The sequence below is a fragment of the Psammomys obesus genome, unplaced genomic scaffold, assembly GCF_907164565.1.
Source record: "Psammomys obesus unplaced genomic scaffold, mPsaObe1.curated_primary_1811, whole genome shotgun sequence".
NCBI classification, from domain to species: Eukaryota; Metazoa; Chordata; class Mammalia; order Rodentia; family Muridae; genus Psammomys; species Psammomys obesus.
The window spans coordinates 1,934,156-1,957,938 of NW_026592548.1; the positions used below are offsets into that span (position 1 = coordinate 1,934,156).

Below are 23,783 nucleotides of genomic sequence, written 5' to 3' on the forward strand. Positions count from 1 at the left end.
ATGTCCATTGATAACAGCTGCTGACTGTGGGTCAGAGATACATGTGTAATACCTTAAGTAGGATCAGTCAGCAGAAAGAATTATACCTACAATGTTTGTTAGTAGTAAAATTTTAAATCCTTATCATGCAGTAGACATGCAAGAAGGTGTGTTTGTAATTGTTTGACCACATATGGATTAGAATGGGAAGAAATGATGAACTTATATATGCTCCCAGGTAATAAAGAACATTCAAAAACTTAGATATATTCACAGTCCACACAAGTATATATCAAGGAATGTATGTGAGAATATGTTGAGAATGTTTATAATATAGTGCTAAGTGTATGAACATGACACAAAACATATTTAATAGAATCCCATCATTTTTCTTCATCATGTTCCAATCCTCCCTCCAGTTCCTCCAAGATACCCTCCTTAAACCTTTCCCATGACCCCTACTCTTGTTATTAGCTTTCTTTTCTTTGATTACAATTGTTTCATGAATACATGTATACATGTTTTTGTGTATATAGTTATAAGACTTTCCATTCTATTTAATCTTAACAATACGTGTGCTTGTCATGTTATTGTATGTATTTAGACCTTAAGTAAATAAAAGGATGTACTCAACCATATCAGTGCTTTTTTATGGATTTCAGAAGTATGGGAAATGATGTTTTCTGATTTATTCTATACTTCCTAAATCTTTATTTGTAAACATGCATTGCTTTTATAGCATAACTAAATAACAAATGGAATGTTAAGTAATTTTTTTTCTGATTAAGCAAAGTGCTATATCCAACATACCTAAGTAGTTCCATGATTATTGTGTTTTTCTGTCTGAGATATAATCTTCACTCAGTGCTGCCTGCTGATGTAGCTCATGGTCTGGTGGTTGGTGGTGTGCTTCCTAAGTCGTGTGATTTCTCACTTGTCCTCTTTCTAGTCTACATCATATTCCTCTACCATACAAAGCTCTTGATTCCAATAGGAGCTACTGTTTCTAGTTGTTTCTGTATGACATCTGTCAAGGCATTGTCAAAACACTTTTAAAATTCATTAATTCTTTGGATTAAAATGCTTAAGTACAAGTGGTTTGTGACAGCCACCCTGAGGTTGCCTAAGGACACTGGGAGTCAGCTCTTTTCCTGAATGTGCATTTCTGAGAATGAGTGGGCACAGTTAGTGTCATCTTTCTGTGATTTCACACATGCTCTTTCCATGTCTTATTTTATGCTTTCACTGGACATTTTTATCTGCATCTGAAATCATATTTATAAATAATCTTCAACAGACTTGTGACCCTAAAACTAAATGAAACTTTTATCTTTACATATCCAATTGTCTATAATGAAATGGTGTCACTCACTGTTTGACTGTTATGCAATGCCTATGATGTGTTAAGAGCACAAATTAAAGATTTACAGAGTCTAATTAAGAGTTGTTACCTCAAGAGATTAACTAGCAGACAACTACAGCAAGTCCATCTGGTGTGGGGCCGTAGCTTTGTAGATATCAGAGAAGGGCCACTACCTGCCTTGGGTTGGAAGCTGAAGAAGATGGTTGCATTGGTTTCTTAGAGCATTCACGATTAAAAATAGCACAAACAGGGATAGCCTAATACTGGAATGTACAGTCTTATCTTTTGGGGCCTGATGCTAAAGTTCAGGCTGCTGCTTCCTTTGAGACCCTCTTCCTTTTGAATCTTCCATTCTATCCTCCGGCCCATGGCCTTTCATATAGATTTCTATTAATAAAGACACTGGCCCTATTGGAGGAAAATCTACCCTATTTCAGTTAACCAATCAAAACTTATACAAAATTCCATCTTCAAATAAGGTCTGAGTTTGAGGTCTTGAGATTGGAAGGTAAGCTCATTACTGGGGAGAGTTGCTGCTGAGATTGGAAGGTAATCTATTATTGGGGATAGTTGCATAGGATCATATTTAGCCCTCAATAAGACTAGCCGTATAGTGCTATGGTTATATGGAATACATTTTGTCCACTGTCAGGACCCGCTGTTTGAACTCACCTTTTCATCTACAAGCTATTTCCTTTCTTTGGATTTTTCCAGTGCTTTTCAAAACATTTTCTCTCAGTTGTATTCTCCTAATTCTCTCAAAATCTGTTGGATTTTATTCATCTTCTAAATAATTGAATTCAGTAACAATTTCTTTTCACTAAGAATGAACCAAATGTTTCTGGCATTTATTACTTACAAAAACGAATCAAGATGGGTGCTTAAATAGTCAGAATGTTGTAAATTGCTGCTTGAAATTGCACTTTTTGTCCCATATTATATACTAACAGTGAATTCTGAATCCTAGCAGAATTGTTCAGCTTTGAAATGCACTCTGATTCAGCCATTTTGTGTTTTCATGAGCTTTTCTCATGGTTGCTTAGTCTGAGGCTGCATTCGCTATGCCTAGGCTTCCTCTGTAGACAGACTCTTGATTTAGTTCTTGTTTTAACTCTCCTTTTAGCCTTAGGGTGACATCAGGCAGGCTTGTACGTTTCATGACTGTTAAAATCTTCCCAATTATAAAGTTACTGCCTAGCTTTTATACCCAGAGCAATTTAATTGATTAAAAGATTATCACTACAAGCCCTGTTTATTTGGTGAATCTCAGAATTGCAGTCTTTGATTTAACTGTCCTGAAGCCATAAATACAACCATCATCAGCATTAATTAAAATATTAATAAACACAAGCAGTATCAGAAATTTCTAATTATTATTGAAGAATGAACATGAAATGCCAAGAAATATCACGGAAACTGCTTTCTTTCAGTCATTTGTACAAGACTTTAAAAAGTGAACATTTTTACTCTACCCTGTAGAAAGGAATCATGAGCACAGGGTCCTATCCTCATCAAGGGGAAAACACTAGAATAAAACACCTCACATTGAAATGCTTCCCAGCTCTGAAGTTTTACTCATATAGATACTCCAGTATTCCACAAAAGCACATTTATTTCAAAAAGTAAATATTAACTTCTATGTACCCATGTTTTTATTTAGAAAAGTGTTTGTCACGCTTAAACTTTAGGTGTCTTTGACTTCACAAAGAACATAATGAAATGGACTTTCTCTTGATGACTTAAGTTGAGTTATCATCTTGACTTTGTACTACAGCATAACACCTCTCAAGAGATCTTAAGATATAAGAACATCACTTGAGTAATTTATTCAAGAATAGGATAAGTGGTTAGACTGCAGTTCTTCCAAAAACATAAGATTCTACCAAAGAGGCAGCCTCTTTCTGATAGAGAGTCTTTGGGCTTTTCTGCACCTCTGTGTAAGCAAAACTTTGAATATTAGAACTGATATTCACATTGTTGCCTTGGAAAAGTGAGCTCCTAGAAAATATCCTATGGCTTAGAAGTTAATTTCTTCATTTTACTCTTAGATGAGGTTATCCATTTATTTGGAAGTCAATGTTTTTCAAGAAATATGACTGAAACCATTTATTACTGAGTCATAACTTTCTCCTGAAGTTTAGATATTTTTTATCTGATATGGAGTTCTACTTTGCACTGTCTTACAGCAGTGTCTTCTGAAAGCACCATTGTATTTCCAGAACAAGCCCACCTCTGAGGACTAAGTTCCAGCATGTATTTTAAAGGGACATAAATTTTTGATTCATAGCAACCTCTATGACCTCTAATATTCTAACTTGTTTTACTTCTCTCTAAAGGAAAGATGAAGTGTAGTAATATGAACTGGGAAAAACTGTCACTACAAATGAATACCAGGTGGAAGGCATAGTTCAGTGATAACCCCATGATACTCTGAGTTTGATACCCAGCACCACCAAATGGAAGTTTTTCAAAAGCAGCAATGTAGATTCAGTGAGACTTTCAGAACTGAGGAATGCATATGGATTTGTGGAGATAATAAATTAACACATAATATCATATTTTAATTTATTTTATTTCACTAACTGTAGTAAGTGTGTGTCAATATATATAGTTTAAAACTCTGCTATTTCATAGCAGATAGCATAAAAAACAATTACAGATTTATTTTCTTGGCTCTCTGTTCAACATTTCTTCTCACTCTCCTATAAATTCACTAATTCAGGGAACTCTTTTATTCCTTGGTGTTTCCCAGAATATAACCTCATATCTAGCACAGCAGGAGAGTAAAAAAAGATGACTCTGAGCTGTATAAACAGCAAAACACAAGTACAAACAAGAAACCATGAAATCACAGGCTCTAAGCAGACTTGCAAACATATCCAAGAGCTTCTGGGGAGGAGTGGAATTTATTTAAATTAGCCACCTCATTAAGCATTTGAAAGTGACATCAGGGGTTGTAATGGGAAACACCTTGGAAAGAAGTCCATTGAAGTCAGTTGATCAAGGCTCCTTGAAAGATTGCAGATGCCAGGTGCAGTGGTGCAGGACTGTAATCCCAGCACTTGGAGAGGCAGAGGCAGTTGATCTCTGTGAGTTTGAGGAAAGCCTGGTCTACAAAGCAAGTCCAGGAAAGCCCAGGCTACACAGAGAAACTCTGTAGAAAGAAAGGAAGGAAGGAAGGAAGGAAGGAAGGAAGGAAGGAAGGAAGGAGGGAGGGAGGGAGGGAGGGAGGGAGGGAGGGAGGGAGGGAGGGAGGAAGGAAGGAAGGAAGGAAGGAAGGAAGGAAGGAAGGAAGGAAGGAAGGAAGGAAGGAAGGAAGGAAGGAAAGAAAGACCTCTTTCTAAGCTGGCACTCCATAAGGATGAAGCCATGTTCAGCTCCAGCGCCAAGATAGTGAAGTCAAATAGCAAGAAGTGGACAAGTTCTAGTCTGGCATTTCTCAAGTGCTGCTTGAGCTGGAGATAAACTCGGATATCAAGGAGCAGCTGCAGGAACATCCCTGCGGCCAAGGAAATTGAAGATGGTGGTGGTTGGAAAGCTATCATTTCTGTACCAGATCCTCAGCTGAAATTTTTCCAGAAAATCCAAGCCCGGCTATTTCATGAGTTGGAGAAGTTCAGCGGGAAGCATCTGGTCTTCATTGCTCAGAGAAGGATTCTGCCCAAGCCAACCTGGAAAAGATGCACGAAAAAATAAGCAGAAGCACCCCAGAAGCTGCACCCTGACAGCAGTGCATGACGCCATCCTTGAGGACTTGGTCTTCCCAAGCGAAATTGTGGGTAAGAGGATCCATGTGAAACTGGATGGCAGCTGGCTCATAAAGGTTCCTGCAGACAAAGCACAGCAAAAGAATGTGGAGGACAAGGTTGAAACTTTCTCTGGTGTGTATAAGAAGCTCATGGGCAAGGATGTTAATTTTGAATTCCCAGAGCTTCAGTTGCAAAGACAATGTATCATTAATAGAAAAAAGAGAGAGAGAAGGGAAGGGAAGACAAGAAAGGAAAGAAGGAAGGAAGGAGGGAGGGAGGGAGGAAGGAAGGAAGGAAGGAAGAAAGGAAGAAAAGAAGACTGCAGACAGCACAGAAGCCCTGAAGTTCTGCTCTGAATGAGCTTGTCTGTAGAAGCTGGTACCGGTGTCAGTGAGTGCCCCTGAAAGCAAGTGCTCCGTTTTCTCTCTTCCTTGATCACTTGTTTTGATTACTGATAAGATGACATCAGAATTAAAGTCCAGGAGGAGGCCTGCCCAACAACCCAGTGATCCAGGCAAAATGATGATGTTTCTTGTTATGACAGAAAAACAAAGTATTTTTTATTACTATAATGGTAAGATGAAAATGAACCTACAAAATCTGATTAGATTTTGAATGTGATCATTTCAACAGTCAAAAACTAAACAAGCCTGTGACACTGTACTCAGTATCCCCAGTTCTCATGGAGATGGCTCTTGATACACATTTCAGAGATGTGCTGGAGCGCAATGAGTTTAAAGTTTCCTCTTTCTAAGTAGGATGTGGAATGAGTTTGGCAGATTTCATATTCCTTGGGCACAGTTAGTGAAGCAACATTTGTCACTTGAATATGAAAGACTGGTGGATGAATAAAAACAGCATGTATGTCATAGAAAACCTTGGAAAGACTAAGCCCTGTTTTGTCCTTTGCCTTACCGCATATGGCATCTTAGGCAAGATCAGCTCAGAAACTAGCCTGAGGTTATGGTGAGTGAAGAGGCATTGATAATCAGGCACCTGGTATGCATAGTCTTACCTTTTCACTAGTGCACAATAATTCTCAGGTGACTGCTATTCTTTTGGTCTAAATGTTCAAAGGTACTGGATTTACATATTGAAAATGATGAATCTTCCTATGGTTCCTATGGTAACAAGATGAATCTTCCTATGGTTTAACCTGGATTAGGCCTGTCTAGGAAGCCCTGCTGCTCACATGTTTGTGGTAGAGTATTGAAAGAGAGTCTGTGGCTTTAGACCACATGTTGTGATTGTAGACAAGAAAAAGTCCTCTGTAGATATTCAACATATACTGAAAATACATACATGATTTAAAAGACAAGGAAACCACACAGTGTTGTAAAAACCCAGAATCCAGAGGTTATTATCTTTGACTTTAAAAATACATACTGTACCAGTGTACCAAAAGAAACACATTCTTATTTTCCTCCTGACCTTTTCTATTTTTTTTTGAATTTTATTTTTTTCTTATCAGTTACATTTTATTAACTCTGTATCCCAGCCGTGTGCCGATCCCTCATTCCCTCACAATCCCTCCCTCACTCCCTCATCTCCACCGTGCCCCTTGCCAAGTCCAATAATAGGGGGGACCTCCTCCCCATTCATCTGATCCTGTTTTATCAGATATCTTCAGGACTGGCTGCAAAGCTCTCCTCTGTGGCCTAACAGGACTGCTCCTCCCTTGGGGGGTGGGGAGGACAAAGAGCCAGTCATTGAGTTCCTGTTAGAAATAGTCCTTGTTCCCCTCACAATGGGAAACCAATTGGTTACTGAGCTACCACAGGCTACATCTGAGCAGAGGTTCTAGGTTACATTCATACATGGTCCTTGGTTGCATGTCAGTCTCAGAAAAGACCCTGTGCCCAGATATATTTGGTCCTTGTGGAGCTCCTATCCTTTCCCCATCAGACTAACTCCCCTTCTTTCTTATGATTCCCTGTACTCTGCCAAAGGTTTGGTCATGAGTCTTTGCTTTGAAAACACTGCTAGTTAAGAGTCTTTCAAATGAGTTCAGTAGACTCCTGTCATACGTTCAATGCACATCCCATCTGTCTTTCTAAACGAGGATTGATCATCTTACCCCATGTCGGCTCTCTTGATTATCTTTTTTAGGTGTGTAGATTTCATTATGTTTATCATATCTTATAGGTCTATATAAGTGAGTATATACCATGTTTGTCTTTCTCCTTCTGGGATATTTCACTCAGGATGATCTTTTCTAGATCCCACCATTAGCCTGCAAATTTCATGATTTCCTCCTTTTTGATTGCTGAGTAGTATTCCATTGTGTAAAAATACCACAATTTCTGTACCCATTCCTTCGTTGATGGACATCTGGGTTGTTTCCAGGTTCTGGCTATTACAAATAATGCTGCTATAAACATGGTTGAGCAAGTATCCCTTTTGTGTACTTGAGCAAAGTTTGGGTATATACCTAGCAGTGGTATACCTGGGTCTTGAGGAAGCACTATTCCTAATTGTCTTAGAAAGTGCCAGATAGATTTCCAGAGTGGTTGTATCAGTTTACATTCCCACCAGCAGGGGAGGAGGGTTCCCCTTTCTCCACAACCTCTCCAGCATGTGTTGTCTCTTGAGTTTTTCATCTTGGCCATTCTGATGGGTGTAAGGTGATATCTCAGGGTCGTTTTGATTTGCATTTCCCTGATGGCTAATGAGGATGAGCATTTCTTTAAGTGTTTCTCTGCCATTCGATATTCCTCTACAGAGAATTCTCTGTTTAGCTCTGTTCCCCATTTTTTAATTGGATTACTTTGTTTGCTGCTTTTCAGGTTTAGTTCTTTGTATATACTCGATATTATTCCTCTGTCAGATAAAGGGTTAGTGAAGATTCATTCCCAATCTGTAGGCAGGCGTTTTGTTTTGATGACAGTGTCCTTTGCTTTACAGAAGCTTTTCAGTTTCATGAGGTCCCATTTATTGATTGTTGCTCTTAGAGCCTGTGCTGTTGGTGTTCTGTTCAGGAAGTTGTCTCCTGTGCCAATGAGTTCTAGGCTGTTCCCCACTTTTTCTTCTAACAGATTTAGAGTATCTGGTTTTATGTTGAGGTCTTTGATCCACTTGGACTTTAGTTTTGTGCAGGGTGATAAATATACATCTATTTTCATTTTTCTGCATGTGGACATCCAGTTGGACCAGCACCATTTGTTAAAGATGCTGTCTTTTTTCCATTGAATGGTTTTGGCTTCTTTGTCAAAATTCGAGTATTCATAGGTGTGTGGGTTTATTTCTGGGTCTTCTATGCAGTTCCATTGATCCTCCTTTCTGTTTTTGTGCCAATACCATGCAGTTTTTACTACTATTGCTCTGTAGTACAACTGGAGATCGGGGATAGAGATACCTCCAGATGATCTGTTGTTGTACAGGATTGTTTTGGAGATTCTGGGTTTTTTGTTTCTCCATATGAAGCTGAGAATCTTTTTTTCAAGCTCTGTAAAGAATTGAGTTGGTATTTTGTTGGGAATTGCATTGAATCTGTAGATTGCTTTTGGCAGGATGGCCATTTTCACAATGTTAATCCTACCAATCCATGAGCACGGGAGATCTTTCCATCTTCTGAGATCTTCTTCAATTTCTTTCTTCAGAGACTTGAAGTTTTTCTCAAATAGGTCTTTCACTTGCTTGGTTAGAGTCACACCAAGGTACTTTATGTTATTAGTGGCTATTGTGAAGGGTGTTGTTTCCCTTATTTCTTTCTCGGCCCTTGTGTCTTTGGTATACAGGAGGGCTTCTGATTTTTCTGAGTTGATTTTGTATCCTGCCACTTTGCTGAAGGTGTTTATCAGCTGGAGGAGTTCTCTGTTTGAATTTTTGGGGTCGCTCATATATACTATCATATCATCTGTGAATAGTGAAATTTTGACCTCTTCCTTTCCGATTTGTATCCCCTTGATCTCCTTTAGTTGTCTTATTGCTCTGGCTAGGACTTCAAGTACTATGTTGAAGAGGTAGGGAGAGAGTGGGCAGCCTTGTCTTGTCCCTGATTTCAGTGGGATTGATTTAAGTTTCTCTCCATTGAGTTTGATGTTGGCTATAGGCTTGCTGTATATTGCCTTTACTATGTTTAGATATGTGCCTTGCGTTCCTGATCTCTCCAAGACTTTAAACATGAATGGGTGTTGTACTTTGTCAAATGCTTTTTCAGCATCTAAGGAGATGATCATGTGGTTTGGTTTTTCTCCTTCAGTTTGTTTATGTGGTGGATTACATTGATGGATTTCCGTATGTTGAACTGAAAGATCCCCGGAGGGTATCTTCCGTCTGAGAGACCCCCTCCCAAGGAACAACAAGGCCATTCAGATGCAAACAGCAAGAGGCTTTTATTTTGATACACGGGTACCCAGGGCAGCAGAGTCACTCGGAGGACTTGCGCGCCCCCTGGGTGGAAAGCTGGGGTTTTTATAGGGTTTTAGAGCAGAAGCGCGGGTACAGAAGCGAGAAGCATGGTTACAGGCGGCTGATTGGTACATTTACATGAGACCACGATTTGCGTCAAAGTTTGGCAGGGACACCGAGATTCCAGGAACTGGGTGGTCGAAACAGTCATGATGACCCCCTTAACTTGGCCCGCCACCTGTTGTTTTCCTTAGGACCCTTATCTTAACTGGAACAGTCTCACAGATATCCATGAGGGTGATTTTAGTTTGACTGGGGCAGCCTGACCGCAGATATCCCAAGTGGGTGACAAAGCTGGGGGTTTCTTAGTAATTTTCCAGTTCCCCACCTAGCCTACAGAGTTTCTCATAGCTATGTTTAACTTGGGGTGAGGCAGGGGTCTTTCAGAACCACCCTTGCATGCCTGGGATGAAGCCTACTTGGTCGTGGTGGATGATATCTTTGATGTGTTCTTGGATTCGGTTTGCAAGTATTTTATTGAGTATTTTTGAGTCAATGTTCATAAGAGAGATAGGTCTGAAGTTCTCTTTTTTGTTGGGTCTTTGTGTGGTTTAGGTATCAGGGTGACTGTTGCTTCATAGAGTGAGTTTGGTAATGTACCTTCTGTTTCTATTTTGTGGAATAGTTTGAGGAGAATTGGTATGAGCAGTTCTTTGAAGGTTTGGTAGAATTCCGCGCTGAAACCATCTGGCCCAGGGCTTTTTTTGGAGGGGAGACTGTGAATGACTGCTTCAATTTCCTTGGGGGATATAGGGCTGTTCAGTCTTTCTACCTGATCTTGACTTAATGGTGGAAGATGGAATCTATCAAGAAAATTGTCCATTTCATTTAGGTTTTCAAATTTTGTAGCATATAGGCTTTTGTAGTATGACCTAATGATTGTTTGAATTTCCTCTGTGTCTGTAGTTATGTTACTCTTTTCATCTCTGATTTTGTTGATTTGGATAGATTCTCTCTGCTTTTTAGTTAGTTTAGCTAAAGGTTTGTCTATCTTGTTGATTTTCTCAAAGAACCAGCTTTTTGTTTCATTGATTCTTTGAATAGTTTTATTTGTTTCTAATTGATTGATTTCAGCCCTGAGTTTGATTATTTCCAGCCTTCTGCTCCTCTTGGGTGTATCTGCTTCTTTTTTTTCTAGGGTTTTCAGTTGGGCCATTAAGTTGTTTGTATGTGATGTTACGAATTTCTTCTTGCAGGCACTTAGTGCTATAAATTTTCCCCTGAGCACTGCTTTCAATGTGTCCCATAAATTTGGGTATGTTGTACCTTCATTTTCATTGAATTCTAGGAAGTCTTTAATTTCTTTATTTCTTTCTTAACCCAGCTGTCGTTGAGTAACAAGTTGTTCAGTTTCCATGTGCGTGTAGGCTGTTTGTTATTTTTGTTGTTGTTGAGGTCCAGCTTAAGTCCATGGTGGTCAGATAGAATACAAGGGATTATTTCAATCTTTTTGTATCTGTTGAGGCTTTCTTTATGACCAACTATATGGTCTATTTTGGAGAAGGTTCCATGAGGTGCTGAAAAGAAGGTATACTCTTTTGAGTTTGGGTGAAAAGATGTGTAGACGTCTATTAGGTCCATTTGATTTAGGGTCTCTGTAAGTGTTTTTATTTCCCTATTTGTTCTCTGTCTAGTTTATCTGTCCCTTGGTGAGAGTGCAGTGTTGAAGTCTCCCACTATTAGGGTATTAGGATCAATGTGTGATTTAAGCTTTAATATTGTTTCATTTATGAATGTAGGTGCTCTTGTATTTGGGGCATAGATATTCAAAATTGTGATGTCCTCTTGGTGGATTTTTCCTTTGTTGAGAATATAGTGGCCGTCCTTATCTTTTTTGATTAACTTGGGTTGAAAGTCTATTTTATTAGATATTAGGATGGCTACTCCAGCTTGTTTTCTAGAACCATTTTCTTTGAAAAACATTTTTCCAGCCCTTTACTCTCAGGTAGTATTTATCTTTGTTGCATAGGTGTGTTTCTTGGATGCAACAGAATGATGGATCTTGTTTCCACAACCATTCTGTTAGTCTGTGTCTTTTAATTGGGAAGTTGAGTCCGTTGATGTTGATAGAAACTAGTGACCAACAATTGTTACTTACTTTAGATGTGGTGTTGGTGGTGTCACTGAATTTCATTGCTTGTCCTCTTTTCTTTCTTTTTTTTTGTGTAGTTATCTATTTCCTCTGTTTCCTTTGATGTAGTTGTTTTCTTTGGTTTGGAGTTTCCCTTCTAGTAACTTCTGTAGAGCTGGGTTACTATGTAGATATTGTTTAAATTTGGTTTTGTCTTGGAATATCTTGAATTCTCCGTCTACGTTGATTGAAAGTTTTGCTGGGTATAGTATTCTGGGTTGGAATCTGTGGTCCCTTAAGGACTGTATGATTTCTGTCCAGGCCCTTCTGGCTTTCATAGTTTCTGTTGAGAAATCTGGTGTGATTCTGATAGGTCTACCTTCATATGTTACTTGGCCTTTTTCCCTTGCTGCTTTTAGAATTTTTTCTTTGTTTTGTAGGTTCAGTGTTTTGACTATGATGTGACGTGAAGAATTTCTTTTCTGGTCTAGTCTACTTGGTGTTCTGTAGGCCTCTTGTATGTTTATGCCTCTTGTATGTTTATGGCCATCTCCTTCTTTAAGTTGGGAAAGTTTTCTTCTATAATTTTCTTGAAAATATTTTCCAGACCTTTGAGCCTGATGTCTTCTTTTTCTTCTACTCCTATTATTCTTAGGTTTTGTCTTTTCATGGTGTCCTTGATTTCTTGGATGTTTTGTGTTTGGAACATTTCTGATTTTATTTTTTCTTTGAGAGACATGTCAATTTCTGCATGTGTATCTTCGGCTCCTGAGATTCTTTCTTCCATCTCTTGTATTCTGTTGGTGATGCTTACGTTTGTAGTGCCTGATCTTTTCTCTATGTTCTCCAGCTCCTGGTTTTTCTCTATTTGTGTTTTCTTTATTGATTGTAATTCTGTTTTCATGTCTTGCACCATTTCCTTCTTCTGTTTGAATGTGGACTCCTGCTTTTCAATGATAGCTTCTATTTTTTTGTCCGTTTCCTCTATGTATCACTAATTGTGCCTCTACTTCTTTGGGTATAATTGCCTGTATTTCTATGAGAGCTTTGTTTATTTCTTCTTTATTTGCCTTCATTTGTGTGGACATTTCTTTGCGAGCTTTGTGCATTTCTTCTCTGTTTGCCTCAATTTTCATGGTCATTTCTCTGAGAGCACGATTTGTTTCCTCTTGGTTAGTCTCGATTTCTTTGGTTATTTCTCTGAGGGCTTTGTTCATTTCATCTTTATGGGCCTCTAATAGCTGGAGAAACATAGTTTTGAGGTTGCTTTCTTGTATATCTAATGAATTGAAGTGTCCATTGTTTTGTGGGGTTGCTGGTGAGGTCATTATGTCCTGATTTTTGTTGGGAGTGTTCTTATGTCTGCCTCTAGCCATCTGGTTATTTATAATCCTCACTGGTTGTTCCTCGAGATTGTAGTTTGGGCTATGATCCTCTCTTTCTGTTTTCTGGACTGTTTTTTCAGGAAGATGAGAGAGGTTCACTGCTTTGGGAGTGTGCACTGTGTTTTCAGTTTTGCCTAAGTAAGGAATGTGACGCTGGTGCTATTTGCGTGCACTTTTAGCGGGCGCAGTGTGCATGCACGGATTCTCTGACTATTGCAGTGGCCTGCAAGCCACTATTACACAGTTCTGACTTAGATCCAGGCATTGTTTGCCTGGATTACCCTGGTGGACCCGCAAGGCAGAGGCTTCAATGTTGGAGTCGCTATCCCAAGAATCCCTATGATGCCCACAGCAGGGGTGTGGGTAGCAGGGATCTCGTCTGGTTGCTTCTGAGGAGAGGACCTGGGTCTGGGGCAATCTCTCCCTAGAAGGCTCACTCACTCTCTTGCAGGACCAGTTGGAATGCACAGGGGTTCCCCTTGCTCACTACTCTCTGTTTTGGTCCTGCTGCGGAAGTACACGGGTAGGCTTACAGTCAGCTCTGTGACACTGTGGCCACAGGACTCGGTGTCCACCTTTCCTGTGTGCTGCCTCTTTGTCCTTTCCCTCTGCCAGGAGGGGTTATGTTGACTGGTCCCTGGGTGGCGCGGGAAAGAGTTAGGATGAGTGCACTCAATCCGAGATCCCGGGCCCAGATCTCTCTGCCAGAAGCAGCCTAGTGGTAGAATCTATGTTTGCTGACCCCAAGAGAGTACAGGGTAGGGTTGAGTGTCCTCAGATCCAGAACTTGGGTTTCTCTGCTAGGGGCCGCTGGGTGAGCTGGAGAGAGGGTGCTGTGTCCTTGGCAGGCTGCCTCTCTGTCCTTCCCCTCTGACCTTCCCCTCTGCTAGGGCAAGTTTATGGAGGTGCTCTCAGGGGAGTCCCAGCAGGGGTTGGGGCTTCTCAGTGGGATCCTGAGCCCTGAGCAGGTGTTTCTCTGCCAGGGGGAGGGGGGAGGGGGAGGGGTGGCTCCGGTGATAGAACTTGCCGCTAGACCTTATTGCGCTGGACCCAGGATAATCTCAGGACGTGTAGAATGACCACAGTCCCAGATCCCGAGCTGTAGTTTGTTTGCTAAGAGCGGCCGGCAGCACTGGAGTTCCGGCACTGTGAAGATGCTGTGCGCCTCTTTATCCTTCTGCTCAGCTGTGGCAGGGTTATGGCGGCGTTTGGGGGAGTGCCCGAAAGGATTGGGTTTTCTCAGCCCTGATCTCGGGTTGGGGTACAGACAGTGTAGTCTGTGGCAGATTCTGCTGGACGCCTCCTGCCTCCTCCGAAGAGGGAGTAGGGATTTTGAGCTGGGCGAGCAGCTGCGAAGCTGTAATCCGTGCAGGGCAGGAGCTCAATTGTGATGGCGGCGAGTACCTGCGGTCCGAGAGACCTTCCAGGGAAAGACTGGATGACCCGTGACCAGTCTGGTAACTTTGCTTCCCCGTGGCGTTTTTTTTGGGACTGGGACTCGCAGCCTCAGTCACCCTTGTGCCCACCAATCAGCCTGGGAAAGTCATCAGGACAAGCAGGCTTGCGGCACCAGCCCAGAGACCCAAAGCCCGTGTTAGCTGGGTTCTCTTCGGGGTTCTGGCTATGCAGCCAAGAGTGGACCCAACTGATTCTCACGCCGTGGGAGCCTCCCCTCACCTGGGAAACAGGATCGATCGCTGTTGTTTTAGGGCCCAGAGTTCAGTCTCCTGGTCGCTGCACGGAGTGTGTTGTCCTGCTTCTCAGACAAGGTGTTCTCCTGGTGCCTCCATCTTGGCCCCCCTAAAAAGATCTCTCCTGACCTTTTCAATACCTTAAAAAAAAACCCAGGTATCTAAGATTTTTTTTTTCTTTCTTTTCTTTTCTGCCTTTGTTGAGAGCAAGGCTCCCTGTGTAGCTGAAGCTGGAATAAGCTGGTATTCTTTCTTCTGCCACCCACATGTGGGATGATAGGAATGCCATGCCTGACCTAACTCCTTTTACGTGTGTGTAAATATAGAATAGTGCTAGAAATCATACTGTTACTCTCTCAGTGTACAAAATTCCAGGTGAGAGTCTGCCTGGTTTTGATGTACTCTAGGCTGTGACCACAGTTGAGAAAAAGCAAATGTCTATTTCTGTATGCAGTGTGTATGTGACACATTCATGATTTCTTATATATTGTATTACACTATGTTTCTAAAGCACATTCTCTTCTCTAGCATGTTTTTGTTGTTGTCAAAAAGGTATTTTAAACTGATTTAAGTTTTTTAAACTGATCATTAAATAAGAGGCCAAAATTCTCTCCCTTGGTGGTACCTCTTTGTTCTACATTGTATCTTTATTCTGTGCATAAATCACTCATCATATATGTTCATTGTTCCTGTGTCTTTGTGAGAGAAATGGCAACATCCTGTGTCTGGTTGTTCAGCTGCTGGTAGGTACACATCTAGTTAGTTTAAGGCAAGCCAACTAACTGGCTTTGCCTGAGGAGATGAGAAGTTCCTGGCCAGATCTGTGAGTCTTAAACACATTACAGATTCATTAACCTTTAAGAGTTTTATCATTAAAATACAGGAAATGCATAAAACAAAAATCCCCACATTGACAGATTGTAAATTGGTTTGGAAGTGCAATAGACTAAACAAATTTAGAAAATGAAATTATCTTTAGCACCCATATCCATTTACTTACACAGTCAGTATTTTTATGTATCTACTGTGAACCTGATGCCACACTCATCCTGAGAAACCCCATGCTGAACAGCCTAGATGTGAACCTTACCCTCATACAGCTTCTGATATAGTTCACAAGATTGTATTTTGAGTAATTAAAATGTAACCAAAAGAACCCGTAGCATGTAGTTGCATGACATATTGTCATGCTGTAGAAATCAGATAGGGAAAAGCTATTTTTTCTATTTAATTTGAGTTTTTAAAATACAATGTACTTTTGTTTCCTGTGCAAAGGAAGGCATAGCTCACCCAGGGGTCTGGTGAAAGAATATGTGATTTTAAGCTCTCCACAAACTGACAGCAAGGCCCCACTGCCAAGGACAACACCCACACAACTCATTGAATGTGGAGAAGTTGAACTAGTGCCTGCATGGAGCCTTCACTCCTATGTTCTAGTCTCTTTGGTATTGGAAGGTACTCTGAAGAATTCAAAAGATAAATGGGAACACCAATCTAGCCACAAAACCTTTGATCTGTAACTTATCCTGCCTTCATAATATGATAGGGCAATGGTGGCAAAGGACTTGTTGGAGTGGCCAACCAATGTCTGACTTGACCTAAGGCTCACTCCATGAGAAGGAACCCCAGACACAACACTGCTTGGGTAACCAAGAATCCAGAGAATAGATAGCCAAGAGACCTAAAGTAAAACCAAACACTAGTTGGCTAAAAAAAAATCAATAAAATGATTCCTAATAATATTCTGCTATACTTATATATCAGAGTCTTATAAAGTCATCATCAGAAAAGATTCCTCCAGTAGCAGATGGGAAAAGATACAGAGACCCACAGCAAACATTATGTGGAGAGTAAGTATAATAAAAGGTGGTAAAAAAAGGAAAATAATCTTGTTAAGATTTTTGGTTAGGGTTCTACAGATTTCCATGTGGGGAAAAAATCTGTAACTGCTTATTTACTAATTTGTCCCCAGAATATTCTTGAACTAATTTTAAAAGTTAAAGGAGGCATAAGAACAGCCTTGGATGAAAACCCAAAACCTTTAAAATAAATTGTACCTGGTTCCTTCTAAATCTGAGTCAAACTAGGCAGAAACCACATGAAAATAGCAGGTATAACAATGTATGCTTGAAATTTCAGAGTTAGGGATACAAAGACAGGAAGATCCCTTAGGCCTGCCACGATAGCTCAGTTAGCCAGTTCCAAGTCACTAAGAGACCTACTCTCAAAGTACAAGTCAAATGAGTCCTGAGGAACAACACCAGAAGCTAACCTCAGGACTCAACCGTCATGTGCATATATGTATGCACATACACATAAACACTCATATATATAACACAAAATAAACACACACAGAGAGAGAGGTGGTTGCCAAAAGTAGAAAAATTGCCTATGCAAAAAAGCATTTTTCCAGACCAAGTAGATGACCAGACACTATTTAGAATTTTCTTTGACTTATTAACAGTTCATTCTGAAATAAATGCACAAAAAGCTTCAATTATCATTTTAGAGCATCATTTAGTATAGGAGGATAGCCATAAATGACCAGAAATTTAGGAAAGCCTCTATTCTGAGAACTGAGGACCAAAGAAAACAAACAAAATGACACTCAGGAGCTACACGAGAAGCAGGAGGGAAGATGAGACTATAGTTGACACTCTCTGAGAGAAATGAAGATGGCATGGCCCTCTGACACACAAAGAGGACCTGTAAAAGTAGAGAATTCAGGATATAGCATACATCTTTCATAAAATACAAAATACACTGACAGATTTAAGGCAAGCCACTACCTGGGTTTAGAAGACAAACTTGAGGAAAATTCCTAGAAAATAGAATTAAAAAACAATGACATAAATTACTAGAGAATAAGCAATTTACCGGTGGGTTATATCTCAGTTCTCTCATCCATTTAGTTAGGAATTGCAAAAAAAAAAAAAAAAAAAAAAAAAAAAAAAAAAAAAAAAAAAAAAAACTTTTTAATGAAGGAGAGGAAGGCATCCATTAAATAACCTTAAGCAGAATTTCAAGATGGAAAAACCCATCAAAATCAAGCACAATTTAAGAAAACACAAAGGAAATTGTCACAAATGTTTAAAACTAGAAATAAAAGTTTAAAATTTTCTGCCAGAGAAGTTGAGTATGAAAAAGGACTTTAAATAGGAATGGAACTGGAATTTTTTTACAAGCTATCAAAATTGTACCTCCAAATTTATGAAAATGTATTTCAGACCTAGAAATGTATATCCAGCTGAACTTTCAATCCTTTGTAGGTAAACTAAGATATTTTCAGACTATAAGGAAAGTCTCAAAAAAAAAAAAGTAGCTACTATAAATTCTTTTTCAAAAAATAAGTGAAAGCTATCTTCTGCCTAACTGAACAAATAAAATCTTAGAAAAAGTCTTGGAACACAGAAAAATATAAGCTATAGGACAAGACCTTACCACAGAGGACATCTGAAAGACAGGGTATGAAAGCAGAAGCTGAGTCTCATAACCAAACTTTGGGCAGAGTGCAGGGAATCTTATGAAAGAAGTGGTTGATAGAAAGACCTGGAGGGAACAGGAGCTCCACAAGGAGAGCAACAGAACCAAAAAATCTGAGCACAGGTGTCTTTTCCGAGATTGATATTCCAAACAAGGACCATTCATGGAGATAACCTAGATGTAGCCACTTCCGATGAGACCTGATAGACAAGGGTCAAAAGGAAAGGGAGGAGGAACTCCCCTATCAATGGACTTGGAGAGGGGCATGGGAGGAGATAAGGGAGAGAGAGGATAGGACTGGGAAGGGATGGGGGAGGAGGCTACAGCTGGAATACAAAGTGAATAAACTGTAATTAATATAAAAATACATTCAATAAAAAATATGTTATAACACAGGAAGGAAATGTAGATATCACAGAGTGATAGGGAAGAGAAGCTCTGCATTTGTCTGCAGAATCAAAAGCTCCAGGTGAGAGCAAGAGGACAGTGTTCTCAGAGTACTGATCTACAGCGGAGATTAAACTTGTGTAGCCACATCTAGAGAAGACAGTCAGGAAACTGAATCTTTAGAGAGTACATAGAAAAACACAGGCAAAAGACACATCAGTTCAGAGGCTGGAAAGATGTCTCAGTCATGAAAAGCCCTGCTGTTCAATCATAAAAACTAGAATTCTTATGCTAATTCTTAGACCCTGTGGCTTGCAGTCTTCCTAGCCTGGCATATTCAGCAATTTCCAGGCCAAGGAGAAACCCACCTCAAAAAATTAAAATAAAAAGTGAAGAATGGCTCTTAAGAATCACACGTAAGGATTGCCTCTGGCCTATACACACACACATATATATATACACACAAAAACAAATTAAATGCAAAGTTTAAATTAATGTTCATTTAATACTATTTCTGTAGTCATCCAACTATAGTGATGTATATTTAAGAATAAAATATTTCATATATATCTTATATAATATATTAAGATATATTAAGATAAATATTATATACTGTATATTTACACACATCACCTCTCCCTGAGGGGCGAGCAGCCTCATCAAGCCACAGAAGATGACAATGTAGCCCGGGGCAGCTAAAGGGCTCAAGGGTGTGATGCTTGCATGTCCTGTATAGACTGTATGCACTGGAGTTGTAGAACCCTTATCAACCTTTTTCGCTGAAGGTGCAGTCTTTCTTGGGTTTCAGTGCTGAACACCTATATGTGTTCTCTCCCAGTGCAGTGCCTGGAGATGACCACCAAACGGAAGCTCATCGGCCGCCTGGTGCCATGCCGCTGCTTCCGAGGTGAGGAAGAGATCATCTCAGTGTTGGATTATTCCCACTGCAGCCTGCAACAGGTGCCCAAGGAGGTCTTCAACTTTGAACGCACACTAGAGGAGCTCTATCTGGATGCCAATCAGATCGAGGAGCTGCCAAAGGTGAGTTCTGACAAACAGAAAACACAGCTGTTGATGCCAAGTTCTCAACACTAAAGACTCAGCGTAGAGGTTGTTCGCTTTCCTTCAACCCATGAAAGCGACACATTGTGGCCTTCCATCCAGTAATTAATACATCATAGCTTCTCACAAAACAGACTTTCATCAAGGTAGCACATCACAGGTTTCTATCCAAATAACTGACACAGTGGAGCCTTCCAGCATTATATTTGGTGTACAGCTGCCTTCCATACAGGTGTGGCCTTCCATCCAGTTAACGTAGCAAGATCTTCCATCTTAGTAACTAACAGCCTGAGCTACAGAGTGAGTTCTTAAAGACAATAATGTGTAACTATGGGTTTTCACATTCACATTTTTACATAACACATGCATGTGTGTGTGCACACGCACAGACACACACAAAGAAAGTTCATGTTTAAAAAGATGAAAAATATGAAATATAACACAATTCTGAAACATAAGTGTGTCATACGTGTTAAAAATACTTTGTTTTAAACTTGAACTATTAATTTAAGATCTAGCATATTTTACTAAGGGAATATTATAATGGCAAATGTGATAAAGATACTGCAGGCATAGATTAGATTATTGGCAGAGTGCTTACCTAGCATGGATGGAAAAAGAAAAAAATACATTGAATTAGTGAGTTTTCATGTAAAAATATTTCCATAAATATTTTAACTACAAATCAGCCATTCAGTTTCTTTGCCAGTACCATGCAGTTTTTATTACTGTTACTCTGTAGTACAGCTTGAGATCATGGATGGAGATAACTCCAGATGATCTGTTGTACAGAATTGTTTTAGCAATTCTAGGGTTTGTTTTGTTTTGTTTCTCCATATGAAGCTGAGAATCTTTTTTTCAAGGTCTGTAAAGAATTGAGTTGGTATTTTGATGGGAATTGCATTGAATCTGTAGATTGCTTTTGGCAGGATGGCCATTTTCACAATGTTAATCCTACCAATCCATGAGCATGGGAGATCTTTCCATCTTCTGATATCTTCTTCAATTTCTTTCTTCAGAGACTTGAAGTTTGCGTTTTTGTTTTTTTTTTTTTTTCAAACAGGTCTTTTACTTGCTTGGTTAGAGTCACACCAAGGTACTTTATGTCATTTGTGGCTATTGTGAAGGGTGTTATTTCCCTAATTTCTTTTTCAGCCCTTTTGTCTTTTGTATACTGGAGGGCTACTGATATATTTTTTTCAGTTAATTTTGTATCCAGACACTTTGCTGAAGGGTTTTATCAGCTGAAGGAGTTACTTGGTAAAATTTTGGGGGTCATGTGATCTGCAAATAGTGATACTTTGACTTCTTCCTTTGTAATTTATATTCCCTTGATATCCTTTAAGTTGTCTTACTGTTCTAGCTAGGACTTCAAGTACTAATAGAAGACCCAAAAATAAACCTACACACCTATGGATACTTGATTTTTGACAAAGAAGCCAAAACCATACAATGGAAAAAAGACAGCATCTTCAACAAATAGTGCTGGTCTAACTGGATGTCTACATGTAGAAAATGCAAATAGATCCATATTTATCACCCTTCACAAAACTAAAGTCCAATATAAAACCAGACACACTAAATCTGTTAGAAGAAAAGGTAGGGAAGAGCCTAGAACTCATTGGCATAGGAGACAACTTCCTGAACAGAACACCAAAAGCACAGGTGTTAAGAGCAACAATCAATAAATGGGACCTCATGAATCTGAAAAGCTTCTGTAAAGCAAAAGAAATTGTCTTCAGAACAAAATGTCAGCCTACAGACTGGGAAAGGATCGTCACCAACCCGATATCAGACAGAGGGCTAATATCCAGAATATGTAAAGAACTCAAGAAGATAAACACCAAAAAGTCAAGTAATCCAATTTAAAAATGGGGTACAGAGCTAAACAGAGAATTCTCGATAAAGAAATATCAAATGCAGAGAAACACTTAAAGAAATGCTCAGTCCTGATGTGACTTGATGTGCTGGGGAGGGTTGATATGGGGTGAGGGGGCTCCTTTTTCTGGAGGGAAAGGGAGGGGAAAGGAGAAGGAAGAGGAGGGGGACTGGGAGGAGAGGAGAGCAGGGGCACCCATGAAATATAAAGTAGGACTCTTCATGGAGATAACCTAGAACCCCTGTACAGATATAGTTCATGGCAGTTCAGTGTCCAAGTGGATTACATAGTAATGGGAAGAGGGACTGCCTCTGATATAATCTGATTGGCCTGCTCTTTGTTCTTCCCCCTGATGGGGGAGCAGCCTTACCAGGCCACAGAAGATGACAATGCAGCCACTCCTGATATGATCTGATAGATAAGATCAGAAGGAAGGAGAGAAGGGCCTCCCCTATCAGTGGACCTGGGGAGGGGCATGTGTGAAGATGGGGAGGGAGGATGGGACTAGGGGGAGGGGCTTATGGGGGAATACAAAATGAATAAAGTGTAATTAATAAAAGTTATATAAAAAATTAAAAAAATAGAAACAGCTGGTCCCACAAAGTTGTTACTCTAGGTTATTGTTGAGGAATTAATAAGGATAATTTGTTTGAAGTATGGGGATGAGATGGTCAGTTGTGAAAAAAAAATTAAAAAAAATAAATGTTGATGGCCATATCCCCCCCCAAAAAAAAGCCAATATGTGACCAAAATTATAAAAGGGAAAATTAGTGAGGTAAATCAAGTTAACCATATCTGAAATAAAATAGATCTAAATTTGAAATATTTTACTTTGCAATCTTATCTCAAGGATATTTTAGAGATTGAAAGCTTATGTTATAGATCCTAACTCTGCCATTTGTTTGGGAAGGCATTTATTTCCAGAAGCCCCAATTTCTTCATCAAGAAAATAGCATAGAGTAAGAAGAAGGGCAGAGTAAAGGGGGAGTTCAGTTTCCTGGGTGATAGAGTATTGAAAAATTAAAAATGGATATTTACCCCTGCTGGAGCTGGAGCTAATTCCCATATAAATTATGTTGACTCAAAAGTTAAAGCTAGATTTGGTAGCATCCTGGGATAGTTCTAAGTAGTGACTACAACAACAACAAAAGCTATTCAAACATTTGTCTGCTCCCTGAATCTGTACTTCTCAGTGAACCTCTGTACAGCTAGAATGGCCCTTCTGGAGACACAGAACTTCATTTAGGGTCTTGAATCTTCATGATCGTCTACAGTTTTATTCCTTCACTCGCCACAAGAAAAGGAAAAACTAAGACTGAGATGACACAAATAATTATCTTCATAGCTGCTTTAATGACTAATACATTGTTTTGCCTGTGTATGAGGGAGAACAGTGGTCTGCATTTTCTCTATTGGTTTGAGTTGTTCATTGATTAACTTGGCTGTTTTGTGCCAAAACCATATTCGATAGTACAGCCTGAGATCAGGGATGGTAATAACTCCAGAGTTTCTTTTATTGTACAGGATCATTTTAGCTATCCTGGGTTTTGTTGGTGATGGTGGTGGTTTTGTTTTTATATGAAGTTGAGTGTTGTTGTTTCAAAGTAAGTATTGTATTGGAATTTTTATGGGAATTCCATTGAATCTGTAGCTTGCTTTTGGTAAGATGGCTGTTTTTTCTGTTAATTCTACTGATCTAAGAGCATTCTGATATCTTCTTCAATTTCTTTTTCAAATAATTGAGGTTCTTGTCATACAGGAGTCATATGCGTATTTCACTTGCTTGATTAGAATTACACCAAGATATTTTATGTTATTTGTGGCTATTGTGAAAGATGTTGTTTTTCTAATTTCTTCTTCAGCCTTTTTATCATTTGTATGATGGAGAGCTACTGATTCTTTTTAGTTAATTTTTTTAATTTTTTATTAATTACACTTTATTCATTTTGTATCCCCCCATAAGCCCCTTCCTCCTCCCCTCCCGATCCCACCCTCCCTCCCCTTTCTGCATGCATGCCACTCCCCAAGTCCGCTGATAGGGGAGGTTCTCCTCTCCTTTCTGATCTTAGTCTATCAGTTCTCATCAAAATTAGTTTTATCCAGCCACTTTATTGAAGGTATTTATCAGCTTTAGGAGTTCTCTGGTAGAATTTTGATGTTCATTTATGTATACTAATTACCATCTACAAGTAGCAATAGTTTGACTTCTTCCTTCCAATTTGTATTCCTTTTATCTCCTTTAGTTGTCTTATTGCTCTAGCTAAAATTTCAAGTAGTATATTGAATAGATACAAAGAGAATTGGCATCCTTGTCTCTGATTTTA

At 39.5% G+C, this 23,783-nt stretch overlaps 1 protein-coding gene across 1 annotated transcript in view; it reads left to right on the forward strand.

Annotated features, from left to right (window-relative positions):
* The window catches only part of Lrrc7 (leucine rich repeat containing 7), a 680,756-nt gene that overhangs the window by 286,386 nt on the left and 370,587 nt on the right, over window positions 1–23,783 (forward strand). The window contains exon 4 of the mRNA XM_055614269.1: window positions 19,357–19,559. Coding sequence (XP_055470244.1) covers window positions 19,357–19,559 — 203 coding nt within the window. The remainder of the gene's footprint in view (window positions 1–19,356; window positions 19,560–23,783) is intronic.